General features: G+C 41.9%; 1 protein-coding gene across 1 annotated transcript in view; it reads right to left on the reverse strand.

Moving 5' to 3' along the window:
- Window positions 1–356: 356 nt before the first annotated feature.
- Window positions 357–21,408, reverse strand: part of MYL3 (myosin light chain 3) — a 28,636-nt gene continuing 7,584 nt past the window's right edge. The window contains exons 2-7 of the mRNA XM_051769042.1: window positions 15,424–15,451; window positions 9,658–9,807; window positions 7,746–7,919; window positions 5,203–5,280; window positions 2,606–2,641; window positions 357–664 (exon numbers count right to left, since the gene is read on the reverse strand). Of these exons, the coding sequence (XP_051625002.1) occupies window positions 2,613–2,641; window positions 5,203–5,280; window positions 7,746–7,919; window positions 9,658–9,807; window positions 15,424–15,451 (459 nt within the window). The 3' untranslated portion in view covers window positions 357–664; window positions 2,606–2,612. The remainder of the gene's footprint in view (window positions 665–2,605; window positions 2,642–5,202; window positions 5,281–7,745; window positions 7,920–9,657; window positions 9,808–15,423; window positions 15,452–21,408) is intronic.

Below are 21,408 nucleotides of genomic sequence, written 5' to 3' on the forward strand. Positions count from 1 at the left end.
AACCTCAGGAAGGCAGGAAATGTGTGTGGAGCCAAGGACAACAGCTCCTGGAGACCCCAAAAACGCTTCCCCCCCTCTCCCCAGGGCCACCAGTAAGGGAAGGTTGGCTCCAGTTTGCCTGGGATTTGTTGTGCTCGGCCTGGCCCTGGATGTTGCAAAAAAAAAGGACAGACCTTTCTTCTCCCTCCCCTCCCTCTCACAAATCCCTCCAGGGGAAAAGGACACAAGAAAACTAAAAAAAAAATCTGGGGAAAAAAAAAAGAAAGAAAACAAAACAAAAAAAAACCCAAGCTTTTTTCCCCAAGGGGAAAAAAAAAAGGAAGGAAGTGGTCAAATGACAAATACATTTTTTTATTGATTTAACCATTAAAAAATGATTCCCTTTTTCTCCCCTCTCCCTTAATTTTGTATTGCCATTTATATCCCGTGTCAGAAAGAATTCCCAGGTATTCCCTGCTCGGATTCCAGTTTCTTCAGCTTCCTGAGTGTGTTGGAGCTCCTCAGGGATCCCCCTCTTCCCAGGAGGAAACAGGACAAAGAAATATTTATCCAAATATCTTCAGGGACAGCACTTTTTGTGGCTCTGAGATGGGAATTGGGGCTGAGAAACGAGGAGACATTCCAGTCCATGGAATTCCAAGGGAATCTCGGTGCTTATCTCGGCCTAGAAAATAAAGTTATTTTAAAGTGTTAGAGGAAGAAAGAAGGAACCCCCATCCCAGCAGGAATCAGCCTCAAGAATCCCCTTGGTTCTGGGCTTGGCAGAATTGTCCCAGCCATTCCCAACCCTCCAATCTTTGCTCAGGGATGGATAAAACACGGGAAGCAGCGACAGGAGAGGCATTGCCAGGTGGGAATCCAGGGGGAAGGCTCAGCTTTCCAGGAAAACAACCCAGCTCTTGAGCTACTGGAGAGCTTTTCCCGCTTTTCTTTGTCTGTCTTCAGTCTCCCAACAGCAACGGTAGAGCTCAGGGATTTCTCTTGGATAACACCTGGATTTCAGGCAGGATTTAGTTCCTAAACCACAAGGATCTGGTGCAGTCTGAGATCCTCATCAGTTCCTAAACCAGAAGGATTTGATTCAGTCTGAGAATCTCATCCGTTCCTAATTCATGAGGATCTGGTGCAGTCTGAGATCCTCATCAATTCCTAATCCAGAAGGATTTGATTCAATATGAGATTCTCATCAATTCCAGAAGGATCTGATGCAATCTGAGATACTCATGAGCTCCTAAACCACAAGGATTTGATTTAATCTGAGATCCTCATCAGTTCCTAAACCACAAGGATTTGATGCAATCTGAGATCCTCAGGAGCTCCTAAACACAAGGATTTGATTTAATCTGAGATCCTCATCAGTTCCTAATCCATAAAGATTTGATGAAATCTGAGATCCTCATAAATTCCTAATCCATGAGGATTTGATTCAATCTGAGATCCTCAGGAGCTCCTAAACTACGAGGATCTAGTGCAATTTGAGATCCTCATTGGTTCCTAAACCACAAGGATTTGATTCAATTTGAGATCCTCATGAGCTCCTAAACCACAAGGATTTGATGAAATCTGAGATCCTCATAGTTCCTAAACCACAAGGGTTTGATTTGAGATCCTCATCAGTTCCGAATCCATAAAGATTTTATGAGCTCCTAACCCAGAAGGATTTGATTCAATCTGAGATCCTCATGAGCACCTAACTCACAAAGATCTGTTGCAAAAAAAAAAAAAAAAAACAAACCCAAAAAACAAACCCAAAAACCCCAAGTTATCTTTTTTTAGCTTGTTTATGTTTTGGTTCAATTATATCTGGGAACAAAAGTGCCCAAAAAAACCCTGTATTTGACTCTGACTGAACTCCCTCCCTGAGGGGACAGGGAACATAATCACGAGTCCCCCCACAATGAACAGATCTGGGAAAAGTCAGCTCCAAAACCCAAACTGAGCTGGGATCAGCCGGAAAAACAACTCCAGCCAGAGGGAAAAGAATGAAACCCAGCAGAGCAAACCCAACCCAAGCCAGATGAACAAAGGCCCTGCTTTTCCCAGGATCAGCATTCCTGAAGGGATGGAGTTGGTCACCTCCTTCCCCAGGAGCGGGAATGAGAGCTCCAGCCAAAGCCAGTTTTTCCAGGAAAGCGGGAATGAGAGCTCCAGCCAAAGCCAGCTTTTCCGGGAAAGTGGGAATGAGAGCTCCAGACAAAGCCAGCTTTTCCGGGAAAGCGGGAATGAGGGATGAGAAGGAAAAGGTGGCAAAGTTCCCTCGGGGTGCCGTGGGTTGGACACCACGACTGCCCGAAGCCGGGAAATGTCCTGGAAAAAGTCTTTTCCTGGGAAATAAATCCCTTTGTCCTGGGGGGTTGGGATGCAGAATTGTGGGAGGCCGTTAATTATCCTCCTGGAAAAGGTTTTGTTGTTCCTTCTTATCTCTTTTTCCTTCTGGTTTTTCCCTGCTCAGCTCAGTTCCCTCTCCTCGGCTTTTTGGAAGTCCCAGGATCCCGGAATACCCCAAATCCAGGGATTTTGAAGTCCACATGAAAAAATACCCGTCCTTTGAGGATTCCAATGAAATCCAATCAAATGTTCTGTGGGAATCAGAGGGAAGACTCACCTGGAATTCAGTTTGCCATGATGTGTTTCACAAAAGCTGGGAAAAAAAAAGAGGAAGAGTCATCTCTGTTTTAAATAAAATCCAATTATATATAATTTTGAATTTCAAAAGAAAAGAAATAGAGGGTTTGATGTAATAATTCCCTTATTCTGTGAATTTTGTTAATTTATTAATTCGTGGGATTTGTAAATAGAAGGAGAGCATTGACCCAAATATTTATTAAATGTGTTAATTTTAATATTGTGAACAGGACAGATCAATTACATTCTTAGGATGGTACAATGGTCACTGGTTACCCTTAAAATAAAATAAAATAAAAAAATAATAAAATAAAATTAAAATTAAAATAAAATAAAATAAAATATAAAATAAAATAAAATCATAAATAAAATAATAAAATAAAATAAAATAATAAAAATAAAATAAAAATAAAGTAAAATAAAATATAAAATAAAATAAAATAAATAATAAAATAATAAAATAATAAAAATAAAAATAAAATAAAAATAAAAATAATATAAAATAAAACAAAAATAAATAAAATAAAATAAAATAAAAATAATATAAAATAAAATTAAATTAAATTAAAAAATAAAATAAAAAATAAAAAAATAAAAATAAAATAAAATAAAAAATAAAAATAATATAAAATAAAATTTAAAAAATAAAATTAAAATAAAATTAAATAAAAAATAAAATAAATAAAGTAAAATAAAACAAGAAAAAAAAGGAAAGGAAGGAAGGAAGGAAGGGAGGAAGGAAGGAAGGAAAGAAAAGGAAAAAGAAAGGAAGGAAGGAAGGAAAGGAAAGGAAAAAGGAAGGAAGGAAGGAAGGAAGGGATTAAATGAGTTCCAGAAAAGTAAAGGAGAAATTCGAGGGTGATTTCAAGTGGAATCACTAAAAAATAAAATTAAGTAAAATAAAAAAAAATTAAAAAATGAAATTAAGGAACTAAAATAAAATAAATAATGAAATGAAATTATATGTAATAAGATGAAATAAATGAAATAAAATAATGAAATAAAATAAAAGTAAAAAAATTTAAATTAAAAAAGTAGATTAAAATAAATTAGAATAAAATAAAATAAACATTGATTCAAATAAAATAAAATAAAGTACTTTAAAATAAAATAATAAAGTAAGATTGAGCACCTTCCACCTTCCATATTTTCTGTCAGTCTCAAAAGGGATGTGAATCCCTTTTTTGAGAGGACAAGAAATTGTGGGATCAGGTAGGAAAAATAACATTAAAATTTAAAAAATAGGCAAATAAAAGAATAATTTACAGAAAGGACCGTGGTCATTATTTATGGAAAATTGAATTAACCTTCAATAAATGGAATTTACCAGATGAATTATAGGCTCTGAATCGGTCTGAAATTCGGGAAAGCACAGGTCCTGCTGCAGGTTTTCCATGGATTTGAACTTTTTCAGGATAATTTTAATAAAGTCTTCAGACCCACCTTCGTAGTTGATACAACCATTGAAAATAAAAATAAAGAAAAGAAACAAGAAAAAAAGGAAGGGAGGAGGGAAGGAAGGAAGGAAGGAAGGAAGGAAGGAAGGAAGGAAGGAAGGAAGGAAGGAAGGAAGGAAGGAAGGAAGGAAGGGATCAAGTGAGTTCCAGAAAGGTAAACAAGAAATTTGAGGGTGATTTCAGGTGGAATCACAAAAAATAAAATAATGTAAAATATTAAAAAAAAAAATTAAGGAAATAAAATAAAATCAATAATGAAATGAAATGAAATGAAATGAAATGAAATGAAATTAAATTAAATTAAATTAAATTAAATTAAATTAAATGAAATAATAAAATAAAATAAAATAAAAGTAAAATAAAATAAAGTAGATTAAAATAAAGTAAAATAAAATGAAATAAACATAGATTAAAGTAAAATAATATTTATGAAAAATCGAATTAACCTTCAATAAATAGAATTTACCAGACGAATTATAGGCTCTGAATCAGTCTAAAATTTGGGAAAGCACAGGTCCTGCTGCAGGTTTTCTATGGATTTGAACTTTTCCCGGATAAATTTAGTAAAGTCTTCAGACCCACCTTCGTAGTTGATACAACCATTGAAAATAAAAATAAAGAAAAGAAAAGAAACAAGAAAAAAGGAAGGGAGGAGGGAAGGAAGGAAGGAAGGAAGGAAGGAAGGAAGGAAGGGATCAAGTGAGTTCCAGAAAGGTAAACAAGAAATTTGAGGGTGATTTCAGGTGGAATCACAAAAAATAAAATAAGGTAAAATATTAAAAAAAAATAAATAAGGAAATAAAATAAAACGAATAATGAAATGAAAGGAAATGAAATGAAATAATGAAATGAAATGAAATAATGAAATAAAATAAAATAAAATAAAATAGATTAAAATAAAGTAAAATTAAATAAAATAAAGTAAAATAAAATAAAATAAACATAGATTAAAGTAAAATAATATTTATGAAAAATCAAATTAACCTGCAATAAATAGAATTTACCAGATGAATTAGAGGCTCTGAATCGGTCTAAAATTTGGGAAAGCACAGGTCCTGCTGCAGGTTTTCCAGGGATTTGAACTTTTCCAGGATAAATTTAGTAAAGCCTTCAGACCCACCTTCGTAGTTGATGCAACCGTTGGCATCTTCCTGCCCAGCCATGAGTTTATCGACCTCCTCCTCCGTCAGCCGCTCCCCTGCACGGAAAACAAACCCGGGAGCGTCAGCTGGGAATTCCCAGATTCCCAAAAAACAGTAGGGAGAGAGAGAGAGAGAGAGAAAACGTTATTTGGGAATTCAGAGATTCCCAAAGAATATGAGAGAGAGAGAGAGAGAGAGAAAAGATTATTTGGGAATTCAGAGATTCCCAATAAATATGGGAGACAGAGAGAAAACATTATTTGGGAATTCAGAGATTTCCAAAGAACACGGGAGAGAGAAAATATTATTTGGGAATTCAGAGATTCTCAAAGGACATGGAGGAGAGAGAGAGAAGACATTATTTGGGAATTCAGAGATTCCCAAAAAACACAGGAGAGAAAAAACATGATTTGGGAATTCAGAGATTCCCAAAGAACACGGGAGAGAGAAAATATTATTTGGGAATTCAGAGATTCCCAAAGAACACGGAGGAGAGAGAGAGAGAGAGAAGACATTATTTGGGAATTCAGAGATTCCCAAAGGACATGGAGGAGAGAGAGAGAAGACATTATTTGGGAATTCAGAGATTCCCAAAGAACACGAGAGAGAGAAAACATTATTTGGGAATTCAGAGATTCCCAAAGGACATGGAGGAGAGAGAAAGGATTATTTGGGAATTCAGAGGTTCCCAAAGAACACGGGAGAGAGAAAACATTATTTGGGAATTCAGAGATTCCCAAAGAACACGAGAGAGAGAAAACATTATTTGGGAATTCAGAGATTCCTAAAGAACACAGGAGAGAGAAAATATTATTTGGGAATTCAGAGATTCTCAAAGGACATGGAGGAGAGAGAGAGAAGACATTATTTGGGAATTCAGAGATTCCCAAAAAACACAGGAGAGAAAAAACATGATTTGGGAATTCAGAGATTCCCAAAGAACACGGGAGAGAGAAAATATTATTTGGGAATTCAGAGATTCCCAAAGGACATGGAGGAGAGAGAGAGAAGACATTATTTGGGAATTCAGAGATTCCCAAAGAACATGGAAGAGAGAGAAAATATTATTTGGGAATTCAGAGATTCCCAAAGGACATGAAGGAGAGAGAAAGGATTATTTGGGAATTCAGAGGTTCCCAAAGAACACGGGAGAGAGAGAACATTATTTGAGAATTCAGAGATTCCCAAAGGACATGGAAGAGAGAGAAAATATTATTTGGGAATTCAGAGATTGCCAAAAAACATGAGGGAGAGAGAGAGAGAAAACATTATTTGGGAATTCAGAGATTCCCAAAGGACATGGGAGCAAGAGAGAGAGAAAACATTAATTGGGAATTCAGAGATTCCCAAAAAACACAGGAGAGAGAAAACATTATTTGGGAATTCAGAGGTTCCCAAAGGACATGGAGGAGAGAGAAAGGATTATTTGGGAATTCAGAGGTTCCCAAAGAACACGGGAGAGAGAAGACATTATTTGGGAATTCAGATATTCCCAAAGGACATGGAGGAGAGAGAGAAAACAGTATTTGGGAATTCAGAGATTATTAAAATAAAATAAAATAAATAATAAAAAATATAATAAAATAATAAAATGAAATAAAGCAAAATGAAATAAAATGAAATGAAATGAAATAAAACAAAATAAAATAAAACAAAATAAAATAAAATAAAATAAAATAAAATAAAATAAAACAAGAAAAGAAAGGAAGGAAGGAAGGAAGGAAGGAAAGAAGGGATCAAAGTAAAGGAGAAATTCAAGGGTGATTTCAGGTGGAATCACAAAAAATAAAATAAAAAAAAATTTAAAAAATTAAAAAATTAAATTAAGGAAATAAAATAAAATAAAATAAATAATGAAATTACATGAAACGAAATGAAATGAAATTAAATAATGAAATAAAATAAAATAAAACTAAAACTAAACTAAACTAAAGTATATTAAAATAAAGTAAAATAACATCAAATAAAATAAACATAAATAAAAATAAAATAAAATAAAGTAGATTAAAATAAAATAATAAAGTAAAATTGAGCAGATTAAAATTAAAAAATAAAGTAGAGTAAACTAAAATAAACTGGATTAAAATGAAATGAAATTAAATTAAATTAAATTAAATAATAAAATAAAATCAAGTAAAATGAAATAAAATAGAGTAAAATAAAATAAAATAAAGTAGAATAAAGTAGAATAAAATAAAATCAAGTAAAATGAAATAAAATAAAGTAGAATAAAATAAAATAAAATAAAATAAAAATAAAATAAAGTAAAATAGAATTAAAATAAAATAAAAAATAAAATAAAATAAAAATAAAAATAAAATAAAATTAAATAAAATTAAATTAAATTAAATAAAAATAAAAATAAAATAAAGTAGAATAAAATAAAATAAAATTAAATTAAATAAAAATAAAAATAAAATGAAGTAAAATAGAATTAAAATAAAATGAAAAAATAAAATAAAATAAAATAAAATGAAATAAAATCAAATAAAATAAACTGCAAAGCTGCAGCAGCCCTCACCCAGGGTAGCCAGGACGTGGCGCAGCTCGGCCCCCATGACCGTCCCGTTGCCCTCCTTGTCGAAGACCCTCAGCCCCTCCACGAAGTCCTCGTAGGTGCCCGTGTCCTTGGTCTTGGCGATGTGCTGCAGCATGGGCAGGAAGGTCTCGAAGTCAATCATCTTGGAGTTCATCTCTGCAAGGACACGGAGGAGAGAAACGTTTGCCTGGAGTCTGTGAGAGCTGAGGGGTCGCCGTGGGACACCCACCATGGGGCATCAGCAATGGGATATCAGCCATGGGACACTCATAATGGGACACCCACCATGGGACATCAGCCATGGGACATCAGCTATGGGATATCAGCCATGGGACACCCACCATGGGACATCAGCTATGGGATATCAGCCATAGGACACCATCCATGGGACATCAACCATGGGACATCAGCCATGGGACATCAGCCATGGGACATCAACCATGGGATATCCACCATGGGACATCAGCCATGGGACATCCACAATGGGATATCAGCCATGGGATATCAGCCATGGGACACTCACAATGGGACATCAGCCATGGGACATCCACAATGGGATATCCGCTGTGGGATATCCACTGTGGGATACCCACCATGGGACATCAGCCATGGGACATCCACAATGGGATATCCACTGTGGGACACCCACCATGGGACATCAGCCATGGGACACCCACCATGGGATACCCACTATGGGACATCTTCCATGGGACACCCACCACGGGACACCCACTGTGGGACATCCACCACGGGACACCCACCATGGAACTCCCATGATGGGACATCAGCCATGGGACACCCACTATGGGATATCCACTGTGGGATACCCACCATGGGATACTCAACATGGGATATCATCCGTGGGATATCCACCATGTGACATCAGCCATGGGACACCCACTATGGGATATCCAGCATGGGACACCCACTATGGGACACCCACTGTGGGACACCCACTGTGAGACATCATCTATAGGACATCCACCATGGGACACTCACCATGGGATACCCACCATGGGACATCCAGTATGGGACACCATCCATGGGACACCCACCATGGGATATCCACTGTGGGATACCCGCCATGGGATACCCACCATGGGACATCAGCCATGTGACATCAGCCATGGGATATCCACCATGGGACACACACCATGGGACATCATCCATGGGACACTCACTGTGGGACACCCACCATGGGACATCCACTATGGGATATGCACCATGGAACACCCACCATGGGACACCCACGATGGGACACCCACCATGGGACACTCACCATGGGACACCCACTGTGGGATATCATCCGTGGGAAACCCACTGTGGAACACTCACTATGGGACATCATCCATGAGACACTCACCATGGGACACTCACCATGGGACACCCACTGTGGTATATCATCCATGGGACACCCACTATGGGACACTCACCATGGAACACCCACCAACCCATCCACCATGGGTACAAGAACTGTCCCAAAATTCTGGCTAAAGAAGAGCACAGAAACAGGGAGGTATTTCTGCAAAACATCCCACACTTTCTCACACATCTTGTGTAGAACAAGCTGTGCCCTCACCACCAGTCCATCCCTTTGTTTTTTGGGATGGCTTTGGAATATCTGTATTTTTTAGTCAACACACACAAATTCCTGCCATCAAAGCAATTTTAAAAGAGAAAAACTTATCAATGCAAAACACATTGATGTACAGGGTTAAATTAAACTCTTCTCCTCAATTTGTTGACTGCAAGGCCACTTCTGTCCTCATTTATTTTTCTGATTCACAGCCCTTGTTGTCCCAAAATTAATGTCTCTGTCAGAAAAATGGAGATCTCACAGATAATTCTTGGAGTGACCTTTTCCAAAACACACACACAATGGGAGGGCACCAACCTTCTGGTTTGGGTCTGCCCAGCAGCTTCATGACCTCAGCCTGGGTGGGGTTCTGCCCCAGAGCTCTCAGGACATCCCCACACTGGGCATAAGTGATTTTCATCTCCGATTTCGGGGTCCGGTCGAAGAGGGAAAACGCTTCCTTAAATTCTGGGAGGCGAAAAGAGAAGGAGAAATTCATTCCAGAGACAAATCTGCCTGAGCCTTTCGTTTTTGAGTCTGGGAGCAGCCTCGATGAGCTTTGTTGCCTCTGTTATCTGCAGGGTTTGTGCTCCTCCTCCCCTGGGTTTTCCGGTTCCATCAGGGATGGGATCGGAGAGGTCGAATGTTTTTCTCCTGGTATTTCCTCCTCGGTGAAAGTGCAGAAAATGGGACAGGAATGGTTGGCCTTGAGAGCTTTCCAGCTCCTCGGGAACACTCAGGAAGGCCCAGGATTCAGCAGGAATTCTGCTGCTGGGATAACTGGATATTGTGTTAAATGTGAGGCACTCAGAGAGCAACAGCCCCCGGAGGTGAAGGAGCATCTCCATCAGCAGGGAACAAGATATTCCATGAGGAAATACTGGAATTGTGAACAAAAAATGCCATCACGAAGTACTGGAATTATGAGCAAGATACACCATGAGCAAAAACTGGAATTATGAGTAAGATATGCCATGAGAAAATGCTGGAATTATGAACAAGATATGCCATGAGAAAATACTGGAATTATGAGCAAGATATGCCATGAAAAAATACTGGAATTATGAGGAAGAAATGCCATGATCAAAAACTGGCATTATGAGCAAGAGATGCCATGAAAAAATACTGGAATTACGAGGAAGAAATGCCATGATCAAAAACTGGCATTATGAGGAAGAGATACCATGATCAAAAACTGGAATTATGAGGAAGAGATACCATGATCAAAAACTGGAATTATCGCCCAACGAGTGGTTGGTGAGGGAAGGTGAACGTACATGGAAAACCTTATCCCAGAATCCCAGAATCCCAGAACTGGTCAGGTTGGAAGGGACCACTCTGGGTCATCTGGTCCCTTGCAAGGCAGCCAGATCCTCTCCACAACATCCTTGGGAACATCCTTGGGAACATCCTCATGTCTCCTCTTCTGCCCTAAACTGAGGCTCTCACCACAGCAGCATCCTGGCAGGAGCATTCCCGTGGGAGATGGTCCCTGTTCTGCCCCAGTTCCCTGTGGATGTGGTGCCTGGGGACATGGCTTAGTGCTGGACCTGGCAGTGGTGGGTTGGTGGTTGGGCTTGATGATCTTCAAGATCTTTTCCAACCTAAATAATCCTGTGATTCCAATGGAGCCAGGGCACGAGCCCAGGACACACCAGTTCCTCGGGTCCCTTCTCCCTGCTGGAGTTGCAGAACCAGAGGAACCCCTCAGGGTGCAATAATAGGCTGTTATCCTTTCCTACCATCCTTGATCCTTTGACTCTACTGTTATCCTTTATCCTTTACTCCATAGCATCCCATCCACAAATATCCCCTTGGCTTTAAAGCCCTGAATCCCACCCTTGTCCTGCTGTTGCTCTTCTGCACATATTCCCCTCCCACTTTCCACACACAGTGAGTTTATCCCTCTTTTCCTGAAGTCCTGACCCATTCAGCCACTCAGCCCTTCCCTCTGCACACCGGATTTTCTCCATCTTTCCCTTCTCAATCCCTTCTCCTTCTCATTATCCCACTTCCTCCTTTTTTTCCTCTCTTCTCCTTTGCTTATTCCCCTCTGTTCCTCCTTCAGGATTTGCTTCTCCTCCTTTCTCCCTCCCTTTTCATTTTTATCATTCCACTCACATCTTACTCATCTTTTTCTTCATCCAAGACCTTCAAACAACATTTTCTCCCTTGGGACTAATTAACATTCCCTTTGTTTTCTCCTTTGCCTTCTCCTCTCCTGGCTCTTTGCTCCTGTCCCTGGTCCCTTTGCCAGCCCCTCACTCCAGCAGAGGGCAACCTTGGATTTTCCAGGGCTCCTTGCTGGCAGTGGGAAGGGCTCAGAGACCCTTTCCCAGGCCTGTCCTGGTGGTCTCAGCTCCTGAGGTGAAGGACAAACCCACCCACCCCCCCTGAGCTCCTCATCCACCCACCACTCCCCTCCTCCCTGGCCCCGACTGCCTGAGCAACCCCCAAACATTCCCAACTCATCCCAGTCACTGCCAGCTCACATTTCCATTTTTTTCCCTTTTATTTCTATTTTTTTTTATCATTTGCATTTGCTGACTTGATGCAAATCCCCACCAAAGCAACCAAAGCAGCCTGGCCAGGGTGTCCTCTGCCCTCCTGCAAGCCCCGAAACCACGGGCAGCGGCGATGGATATTTTCAGCTGGCTAATTACTACCCCTCTGCTCATCTTGAATAGCTCCTCTTCTGCCCTTTTCAGCAATTTTCGGGGCTCAAGAGGCCAGAAAGGCACTTTTATAAATAAATGTGGCCACAAGGGCTGGATTTCACTGGTGGTTGAAGGCACAGAGAGGTGGGTGTGGAGCTTCACCCCGCAGCCCTCTCTGTTCCTGAGAGCAACATTTTTGGGACCAACAGGATAATGAATCCCTTCAGGGACCCCTTGGAGCATCAAAGTCTTCTCCTTAGCAAGAGGAAGGGGGTTGGAGTGTTCTAGAAGGGTTGGAAAAGAGCTGGAGGTGCTGCAGCCTCTGTTTCTCCTCCACCAGCTCAGTTCAGAGTCAGCTGCCAGAAACCAGTTGGGTCAATGGAGAAGATCAGTGAGATCTAAGGGAGGGTGGAATTCCCATTGCTCTGGGAATATATATATATTTATATTTATATATATTTATATTATATATATTATATATAAATATATATATTTATATTACATATAAATATATATTTATATATAAATATAAAATACATATAAATATTAAAATATATAAATATAAAAATGTTTAATATAAAATATTTTTGAATATATATTTATATATTTATATAAATATAAATTTTTATATATATTTAATATATAAATATATATGAAAATATATATATTATATATAAATATATATTAAAATATATAAGGGCTGTTGCATCTTATTTTTTTCATTTTATTTTATTTATATATAAATATATAAATATAAATATAACTAAATATATATGTTTATATATAACACATAAAATATATTATATAAACATTTATATATATTTTATACATTACATATAAATAGATATAAATATATATTTTATATAAATATATATTATTATATATTATATATTGTATAAAAATATTTTTATAGATTTTAAAATATGTAAATATATATTAATTAAATATTAATTATATATTAATATATTCGTTTAATATATAAATATATTATATATTAAATATTATGTATTGTATATTACATATAATGTATATATTAAATATATATACATATTATATATATGTATTTATAATGAAATAAATAACATATAATGTATACTATGTAATATATTATATATAATATATAATATATTTTATATATTATATATTATATTACATAGTATTACATTATATATATTATATATTATATATATATTATATACAATATTACATTATATATATATTACATAGTATACATTATATGTTATTTATTATATTATATATTATATATAGAAAATGTATATTTTTATATATAAAATATTATTATAGATATTATTATACATCTATTGATTAAAAAAACCTACACATAAAGGTGTGACAGGTGACCTTGACTTCCTGGAAGAGGAAATTTGGCAAAACAAACAGTGCACAGAGAAGCTGGAAATGAACCCAAAAACAACCAAAACCCAGAAAAATGGGAGAGAAACTCGACCAACCCCAAGCACTGGAATTTGGTTGTCAGTCTTCTTCCACTGGGGCCACTCCTTGGCAAGGGTTTGACCTGCAGAAAAGAGCCCCGAGGGAATTCCAGACCCGGAGCAGCTCGGCTTCCCCTGGGAGGAAAACCTGGATTTAACAACTCTCAGTGGGTCTGACGACCCTGCTGGGAACCAAAGAACCCCCCAAGGAAGAGGGGAAAAGGGCAAAGAAGCAGAAAAGAGGAGGAGGAACTGAATGGAGGAGCTGCTGGAGGAGCAGGAGTTTCCTACTCAGCCCCCAGGTGATGTCCAGGCCGTTGGACACTCATGGAATAACCTCAGGAACAAGTGTGGGATTAACCCCCAGTGGATTTTGGGTTCCTCCCCAGGGCCAACGCACAGGGGGTGACTCTGAGATGCTGTTGGAGCTGCTGGGGAGGGCTCAAACCCTTCCTCACAGCCATTATTTCCTTCCTTCCCCTTGATTTCCCCCCTGGAATTTCAAGGACATCCCGTTCCCGAGTCCTGCATTCCCGGTTTTCCCCCAGAGCGTGCGACAAGAGCGAAAGTCAGCTGCAAAAAGAGAAGAAAACAAGGAAGAAGGCACAGCTTTTCACTTCTAGAGATGTCCTGCATCTGCCCTGCAATCCTGGAGTCGTTTAGGTTGGAAAACCCCTCGGAGATCGTGGAGTCCAACCATTAAACCAGCACCAAAAAGCCACCACTAACCCCAAGTGCCACATCTCCAGGTGTGCTTTTGAGACCTGATCCCTTTTTTGACCAGCCTGGATTCCCTCCAACTTTGTCCTTTCCCGGCCATCCCAATGGGCTGGTGGCCAGACAATCATCCCAGTTTTTCTGAACGTGTCTTTTCCCGTTCCCTGACGGAATCTCTGGAGCTTGTTCTCCTCGGGCAGAGAGAAAACGAGGCACTAATAAATGAGGAGCGTCCTTTCCAACCCCCAAAACTTCAGCTGAGGAGACCATCCAGATGTTTTGTGCTGCTGGAACGATCCCAAGCTTTGGAGCTCAGAATTGTGCCTCTCCTACAGTTCTCCCATGACTTTGGGACTTGAAAAGGGGTAAATTCCCAGAAATTAAAAGCTGCGTCCAGTCTTGAGTTACTTTTTGAGCTGTTGTTAGAAAATAGAAACTAAAGCCATTAAAGGGGGGCTTGAAAATCCATAATGTTGGAAGTCTGTGGCAAAGCCTGAGCCTCCAGGATATTATGGCATTTTCCAGTACAGAAAATCCCTCCTTCTGTATCTCTCCTCCCTGATTGATTTATTTTTTCCTGTTCCAATTAGCCCATTTTCTGATACCGTCTTTTCCAGGCCCTGCCAAGTGCTTAAACACCAAAGCAAAGTTCTCCCAGATGTTTGATTCCATCCATCAACCAGCCTGGAAGTGAAAAAAAGCAGGCTGGTAGCTGAGGGAAAAAAAAAAAAAAGGGGACAGCTGCAGGCACAGCGTTCCCAGATTTCAGGCCTGAGGTTTTGGTATCAGTTTCTTGGGCCGGGACGGAGGTTTTGGAAATTAATGCTGATGTTTTGCTTTGAAAGAAGAAAAAGAAAAAGCCATTTCTGTCATTATTTGCCGGTTTCTGGAGAACTGGAACACATTAAAGTCTGATTGAATACAGGGAAAAGTTCTCCAAAGAGGGTTGGGGCACTTTCTCTTGAAAGGATTCATGGGGTTTTTTTTTAGTGTGGGTTGTTTTTTTTTTTCTAAAAGTAAAAGCACATCTTTTGAGTGAGGATTTGGGGGTGTAGCTGCGCTAAACGGTCCATGACTTTCTCCCTTTTCTTTACCAGTTCACCACAGGAATTGGACCAGGGACAGAGCACAGGAATGAAGGCACAGCTTTCCAAAGGTTGTTCCAATGTCACCCCCCACCCCTGCTCATCCCAGCACTTGCCAGCACCTCCCAGGGGTGGGATTTATTGTGCAGAGAAGAGAAACATCTTCCTCACCTTCGATCTGGTCGGGGGTGAACTCGACCTGCAAGACACAAGGAGGGAGCAGATCAATCCCAGGGAACTGAGGAACAGGAGGAGACACTGCTGGAGCCTCTGGCTCGTGGTGGTGGGAAGGTCCAGGGAAAAGACCTTCCCCTAGATCAGGTTGTCACATCCAACCTGGCCTTGGACACTTCCAGGGATCCAGGGGCAGCCACAGCTTCTCTGGGCAACCTGTGCCAGGGCCTCCCCACCCTCCCAGAGAACAATTCCTTCCCAATATCCCACCTATCCCTTCCTTCACCTGCCTGGCTCCTCCTCATCCTCCATCCCCCGTTGTTCTGTCGCCAGAACACCCCAAAACCCACCAAAGCAAAGGGTTGGCTTCTTGAATTGATCTCCCAGGTCAAAACCCAACAGTGGAATCCTTTGATCTGAACTGAATCCCTTCTTCTATAATCCTGAAACCTTGAATGGTTTGGGCAGGAAATATTCAGATTTTCCCAAATGTAGCACGACAGAAACAGGGTGCAAAGATCCCACTCTCCCAGCTCTGTCTCAAGGGGGTTGTTTTTCTCCACCATTGCAGCCACCAGCACCCCAAATACCTCCAGAGAATCCTGGAACAGTTTGGGTTGGAAAGGAGCTTAAGGATCATCCAGTGCCACCCCCTGCCAAGGGCAGGGACACCTCCCACCAGCCCAGGGTGCTCCAACCTGGCCTTGGACATTCCAGGGATCCAGAGGCAGCCACAGCTTCTCTGGGAAATCCATTCCAGTCCCTCCCCACCCTCCCAGCCAGGAATTCCTTCCCAATCTCCCACTTAACCTAAACCTGCCCTCTTTCAACTGAAGGTCATTCCATCCCAGGGATGGAACAGCACAAACTGCCAACCCCCCAGCAAATCCACTCCATCCTCGGGCACTTCCAGCTCCTGAAAAATCAAAGAGTAGCTGAACCTCTTCAAACTGTCACAGCTCCTGCCCTGCAGCTGTCTTGGAAAAGAAACAGGATCGAGCTGCCAAAGAGTCCCTGTGATAACAGGGGGGACAGAGAGAGCTCTGCTTTTGTTTTCCAGCACTCACAGGGTTCCCAAAATAATCCCTCTGTAACCCAGGACCACTTTCCAGTGAGCCAAAACTTCCCTGTAGAAAATTAGAGTCCCAGAGTGTTTTGGGTTGGAAGGGAACTTCAGGATCATCTCATTCCACCCCTGCCATGGGCAGGGACACCTTCCACTAGCCCAGGTTGCTCCAACCTGGCCTTGGACACTTCCAGGGATCCAGGGGCAGCCACAGCTTCTCTGGGCAACCTGTGCCAGGGCCTCCCCACCCTCCCAGCCAGGAATTCCTTCCCAGTACTCTCCCTGATATCCACTGTGTGGTCTGACAAGCACAGCCCCACCAAACCCCCAGGCAGGCAGAGAAAGCAGAAGTGAGAAATGAGTTTCTAAACCTGCATTTCCAAGCCCTGTGGATGTGGCACTTGGGGACATGGGGCAGTGGTGGCCTTGGCAGTGCTGGGGGACGGTTGGACTCCAGGATCTTAAAGGTCTTTTCCAACCTAAACCAATCTTGGATCCCAGGATGATTTCCTGACTCCCATCTCCGTCCAACCCACGACCTGTGTGGTTCCCCTTCCCGCAGGGAACACCCACCACTGCCTTTTCCCATCCTGTCAGCACAAACTCCAGGGAAAAATGCACTCTGAAAAGGTTTGGGGAAACCCAAATTTTTTATTTCTCCCCCTATCCCTGCTCTCATTTCTCTCACCAATTTTTCCCCATCTCCACATTAAGATGGAGCTGGTTTATGGGAGGAATAAATACTCCTTCCATCCTTACAGTCCAGCTTTCCAGCAATTTGGGAAGAGTTAGCACATTGTCCAGGGCCTTGTGCATGTTCTGAGCCGGGCATTTAATTGCAATTTAATAGTTATTGCACGTTACACAAACGGTGATTAAAACCACATTGATGGAGGTTTCGCAGCTATGTGAGAAATGCAGATCTTATTACGGGGCTGCTCCACATCCAGGGCGTGTTTGGAACGACTCCCTGCTCTTCCAGGGGCAGATTGGAGAGGGGAATAAAGGCTGGGAATGGCTGGGGGGATGATGGGAACGCTGTGTGGAGGGGGAAGTTCTCCCTTCCCGCCCTGGTACACACACCTGGAGCACGGCACAGCCACGAGGAGATGTTGTTTCCTCATCTGTAAATCAGATAAAATCCCCCCCCAGACACAATTAGGGACACCAACCAAGCTTTTTCAGCCACAGCCACCCCAGGAGCAGACAAAGATCTTGGCTGAGATCTCGGAAGATGAGTTCTCAGAAGATGAATCTCCAGGGCAGGAGGTATTTCTACAAAGGATTTCTAGGGCAGGACCTGCTGCAGAGCCCTGAAAACCCCCCAAAAACTATCAAAGCATGACCTATTTATCACTCTCTCACACCCTCTTTTTTTCCAGTTGCAGGTTTGGTTTGCTGTTGCTGCAAAGAAACGGCCTTGAGTTGCACCAGAGGGGGTTAAATTGGATTTTAGGACAAATTTCTCTGTGGAAAGGGTTGTCAAGCATTGGAATGAGCAGCCCAGGGCAGTGGGGAAGGTTCCCATCCCTGGAAGTGTTCCAAAAACCTGGGGATGTGGCCCTTGAGGAGGTCATTTAGTGGTGGGTTGCTGGTTGGACTTGATGATCCTCAAGGTCTTTGCTGCCCTTTGTGATTCTGGGCGAGTCCCTTCAGTGATAAAGCAGAAATAATGTAATAAAAAACCACTTCTCGGGGCCTGGTTGGTCTGAGATAAGGACTGGAAAGGGAAAACTCAGCAGGAAAATGAGAATTGTGTTGAAATCACCCCGTAAGGGCAGAGCAAACCCTTCCAATCCACCTCTTCTCACCTGCACAGATCTTTGCTTTGCACAATTTGCACCAGTTTGGTCCAAACACCCAAAGAAGAGGTGGCTGCCCCAGCCCTGGAAGTGTCCAAGGCCAGCTTGGAGCAACCTGGGCTGGTGGAAGGTGGGATGAGATGATCTTTCAGGTGCCTCCAGCAATCCAGACCCACCAAAGCTGCAGCTTTGTCTTTAAAGGCTCCAAAATCCGTCAGATTTTTCTCTTTAATTGCAGAGTTGTTCCCTGGCAGCTGCATAACAAAGGAGTGGAAGAGAGAATCGCCCCTCCAAAAAATGTTGAAAAAAGATAACAATATAATCCCGGATTTTAGGGGCCACTGAGAAGTTGCCAAATTTTTTTTGGGGGGGGAGAAAGTCATTTTCATTAAGAATGAAAACAGGTTTGGGTTTTGTCTTCCACTTGATGACAGTTTTAGTTGGAAATGAGGGAGAAAAACTGTTCCAGATTGGTTAAAATGTTCTCTTCAGCCCAAACTGAAGTGATTTCAACCCTTAACGATTTCAGGGTATTTTTTTTTTTCTATATAAGAAGGAAAGAACCCTCAGAGATTAATAATTGCTTCAGATCAAAACAATCCAAACAGGGGAATTAATTTTAAAAAGCTGAAACCAGTCATTTTCTTTATCCTTCTCAGATTTTTATTGGAAAGCCCTTTGCAAAAATCTCGGGTGTATTTGCCAAACATTCTGGTCCCACCAAAAGTGCCTTTTTGAAGTTTTCTTCGAGAAGTATTTTTCTGGGGAAACATCCCCCAGCTCTGTGGAAAAGGGAGATACACAAGGATTGGCTGGCCCAGAAAATCCAGCTGGAAAATTCCCTTGATTTCCAGGGTTTGGAGCTGAGGAGGAGTGGGACATCCACAGAGGAATTTTAATCCATCCCTGTGTTTTAATCTGTCCCTGCTCAAGGTTTGATTATTTCTGGGGCTTAATCTGGATCTCCTGGGGGGTCATGTGATGGTTTGAGTCATCCCGTGTCCCCTCTTCCCATGAAATGTTTTACTGGATCATGGAATCATGGAATGGGTTGGGTTGGAAGGGACCTTAAGGATCATCCAGTGCCACCCCCTGCCATGGGGAGGGACACCTTCTACTAGCCCAGGTTGCTCCAACCTGGCCTTGGACATTTCCAGGGATCCAGGGGCAGCCACAGCTTCTCTGGGCAGCCTGTACCAGGGCCTGCCCACCCTCCCAGCCAGGAATTCCTTCCCAATATCCCATCTATCCCTGCCCTCTGGCAGTGGGAAGTCATTCCCTACATCCCATCACTCCATGTCCTTGTCCCCAGTCCCTCTCCAGCTCTCCTGGAGCCCCTTGAGGCACTGGATGACCATCCCCAGCCATGGTTCCATGTGGGACCACATTCATGGAGTCATGGAATTCCACAATGCTTTGGGTTGGAAGGGACCTTAAGGATCATCCAGTCCCACCCCCTGCCATGGGCAGGGACACCTTCCACTAGCCCAGGTTGCTCCAATCTGGCCTTGGACACTTCCAGGGATCCAGGGGTAGCCACAGCTTCTCTGGCAAATCCATTCCAATCCCTCCCCACCCTTACAGCCAACAATTCCTTCCCAATATCCCACCTAAATCTATCCTCTTTCAGTTAAAGCCATTCCCTGTGTGCTGTCCCTCCATCCCTTGTCCCCAGTCCCTCTCCAGCTCTCCTGGAGCCCCTTTAGGCCCTGCCAGGGGCTCTCAGCTCTCCCTGGAGCCTTCTCTTCTCCAGGGGAACCCCCCCAGCTCTCCCAGCCTGGCTCCAGAGCAGAGGCTTTGTGGCATCAAGGTTATGGATTTTTCCTAACCCCACAATTCCACTTCCAGGCGCTGATTCACTCCTGTCAGGGAAGCTGCCAAATTCCTGTCAGCCTGGGCCCAGCTGCTCCCAACGGAGGCACAGGAGGGAGGAAGGTGCTCTCTCCAGTATTCCAAGCTGTGCCACCATCCCAGCCTGGCTGGGAACACCCTGTGCTTCCAGACTGACACGGAGCTGGATAAATAAAGGAGGGAAGGAAGGAGCCAGGACAATTTAATTCCCCTTCTCTCTGGAGTCCATCCAGGAGCACTGAGGCAAATTGTTAGTGGGGAATGAGAAACTTGAGCATCACCTGAATTTTATGTGCCAGGCAAATCCTGGGAAAAGACCTGTGGAAGCTGCAGAGAGCAGCCTCTCACAGGCAAAAAGGCTCTGGAGAGGGAACAGAGCCCTGGAATGTCCAACCCCTGCATCCCCTGACAGGGAGAGAATGGGAGACAGGGGGGAGGAAACGCTGTTTATAGAGGGAAAATGTTGTGCCATGGACTTCAGCTGGTGGGAATTTGGAGGGGGATCCCTCTCAAAGCATTTGCTTCCCACCAGGACCTGAAATCCTCAGGTCAGGGTTTCCCAAAAAAGGACCAGAGATACTGAATTTGGACTCCCACCAGGACCTGAAATCTCCAGGTCAGGTTTTCCCAAGAAAGGGCCACAGATAATGAATTTGGATTCCCAGCATGTCCTGAAATCCTCAGGTGAGGTTTTCCCTAAGAAGGACCATGGATAGTGAATTTGGATTCCCACCAGGACCTGAAATCCTCAGGTCAGGTTTTCCCTAACTATTCCCACAGATACTGAATTTGGATCCCTTCAGGACCTGAAATCTCCAGGTCAGGTTTTCCCTAAGAATGACCATGGATAGTGAATTTGGATTCCCACTAGGACCTGAAATCCTCAGGTCAGGTTTTCCCTAACTATTCCCACAGATACTGAATTTGGATCCCTTCAGGACCTGAAATCTCCAGGCCAGGGTTTCCCTAAAAAGGACCACAGATACTGAATTTGAATTCCCACTAGGACCTGAAATCCTCAGGTAATTTTTCCCTGAATATTCCCACAAATACTGAATTTGGATTCCCTCATGACCTAAAATCCTCAGGTGAGGTTTTCCCTAAAAAGGACCACAGACACTGAATTTGGATTCCCACCAGGACCTGAAATCTCCAGGTCAATTTTCTCTAAATATTCCCACAAATACTGAATTTGGATTCCCCCATGTCCTGAAATCATCCTCAGGTGAGATTTTCCCAAGAAAGGACCACAGATAATCAATT

This window comes from Manacus candei, unplaced genomic scaffold, assembly GCF_025592945.1.
Source record: "Manacus candei isolate 608988 ecotype Guabito, Panama unplaced genomic scaffold, ASM2559294v1 h1tg000100l, whole genome shotgun sequence".
Taxonomy (NCBI): Eukaryota; Metazoa; Chordata; class Aves; order Passeriformes; family Pipridae; genus Manacus; species Manacus candei.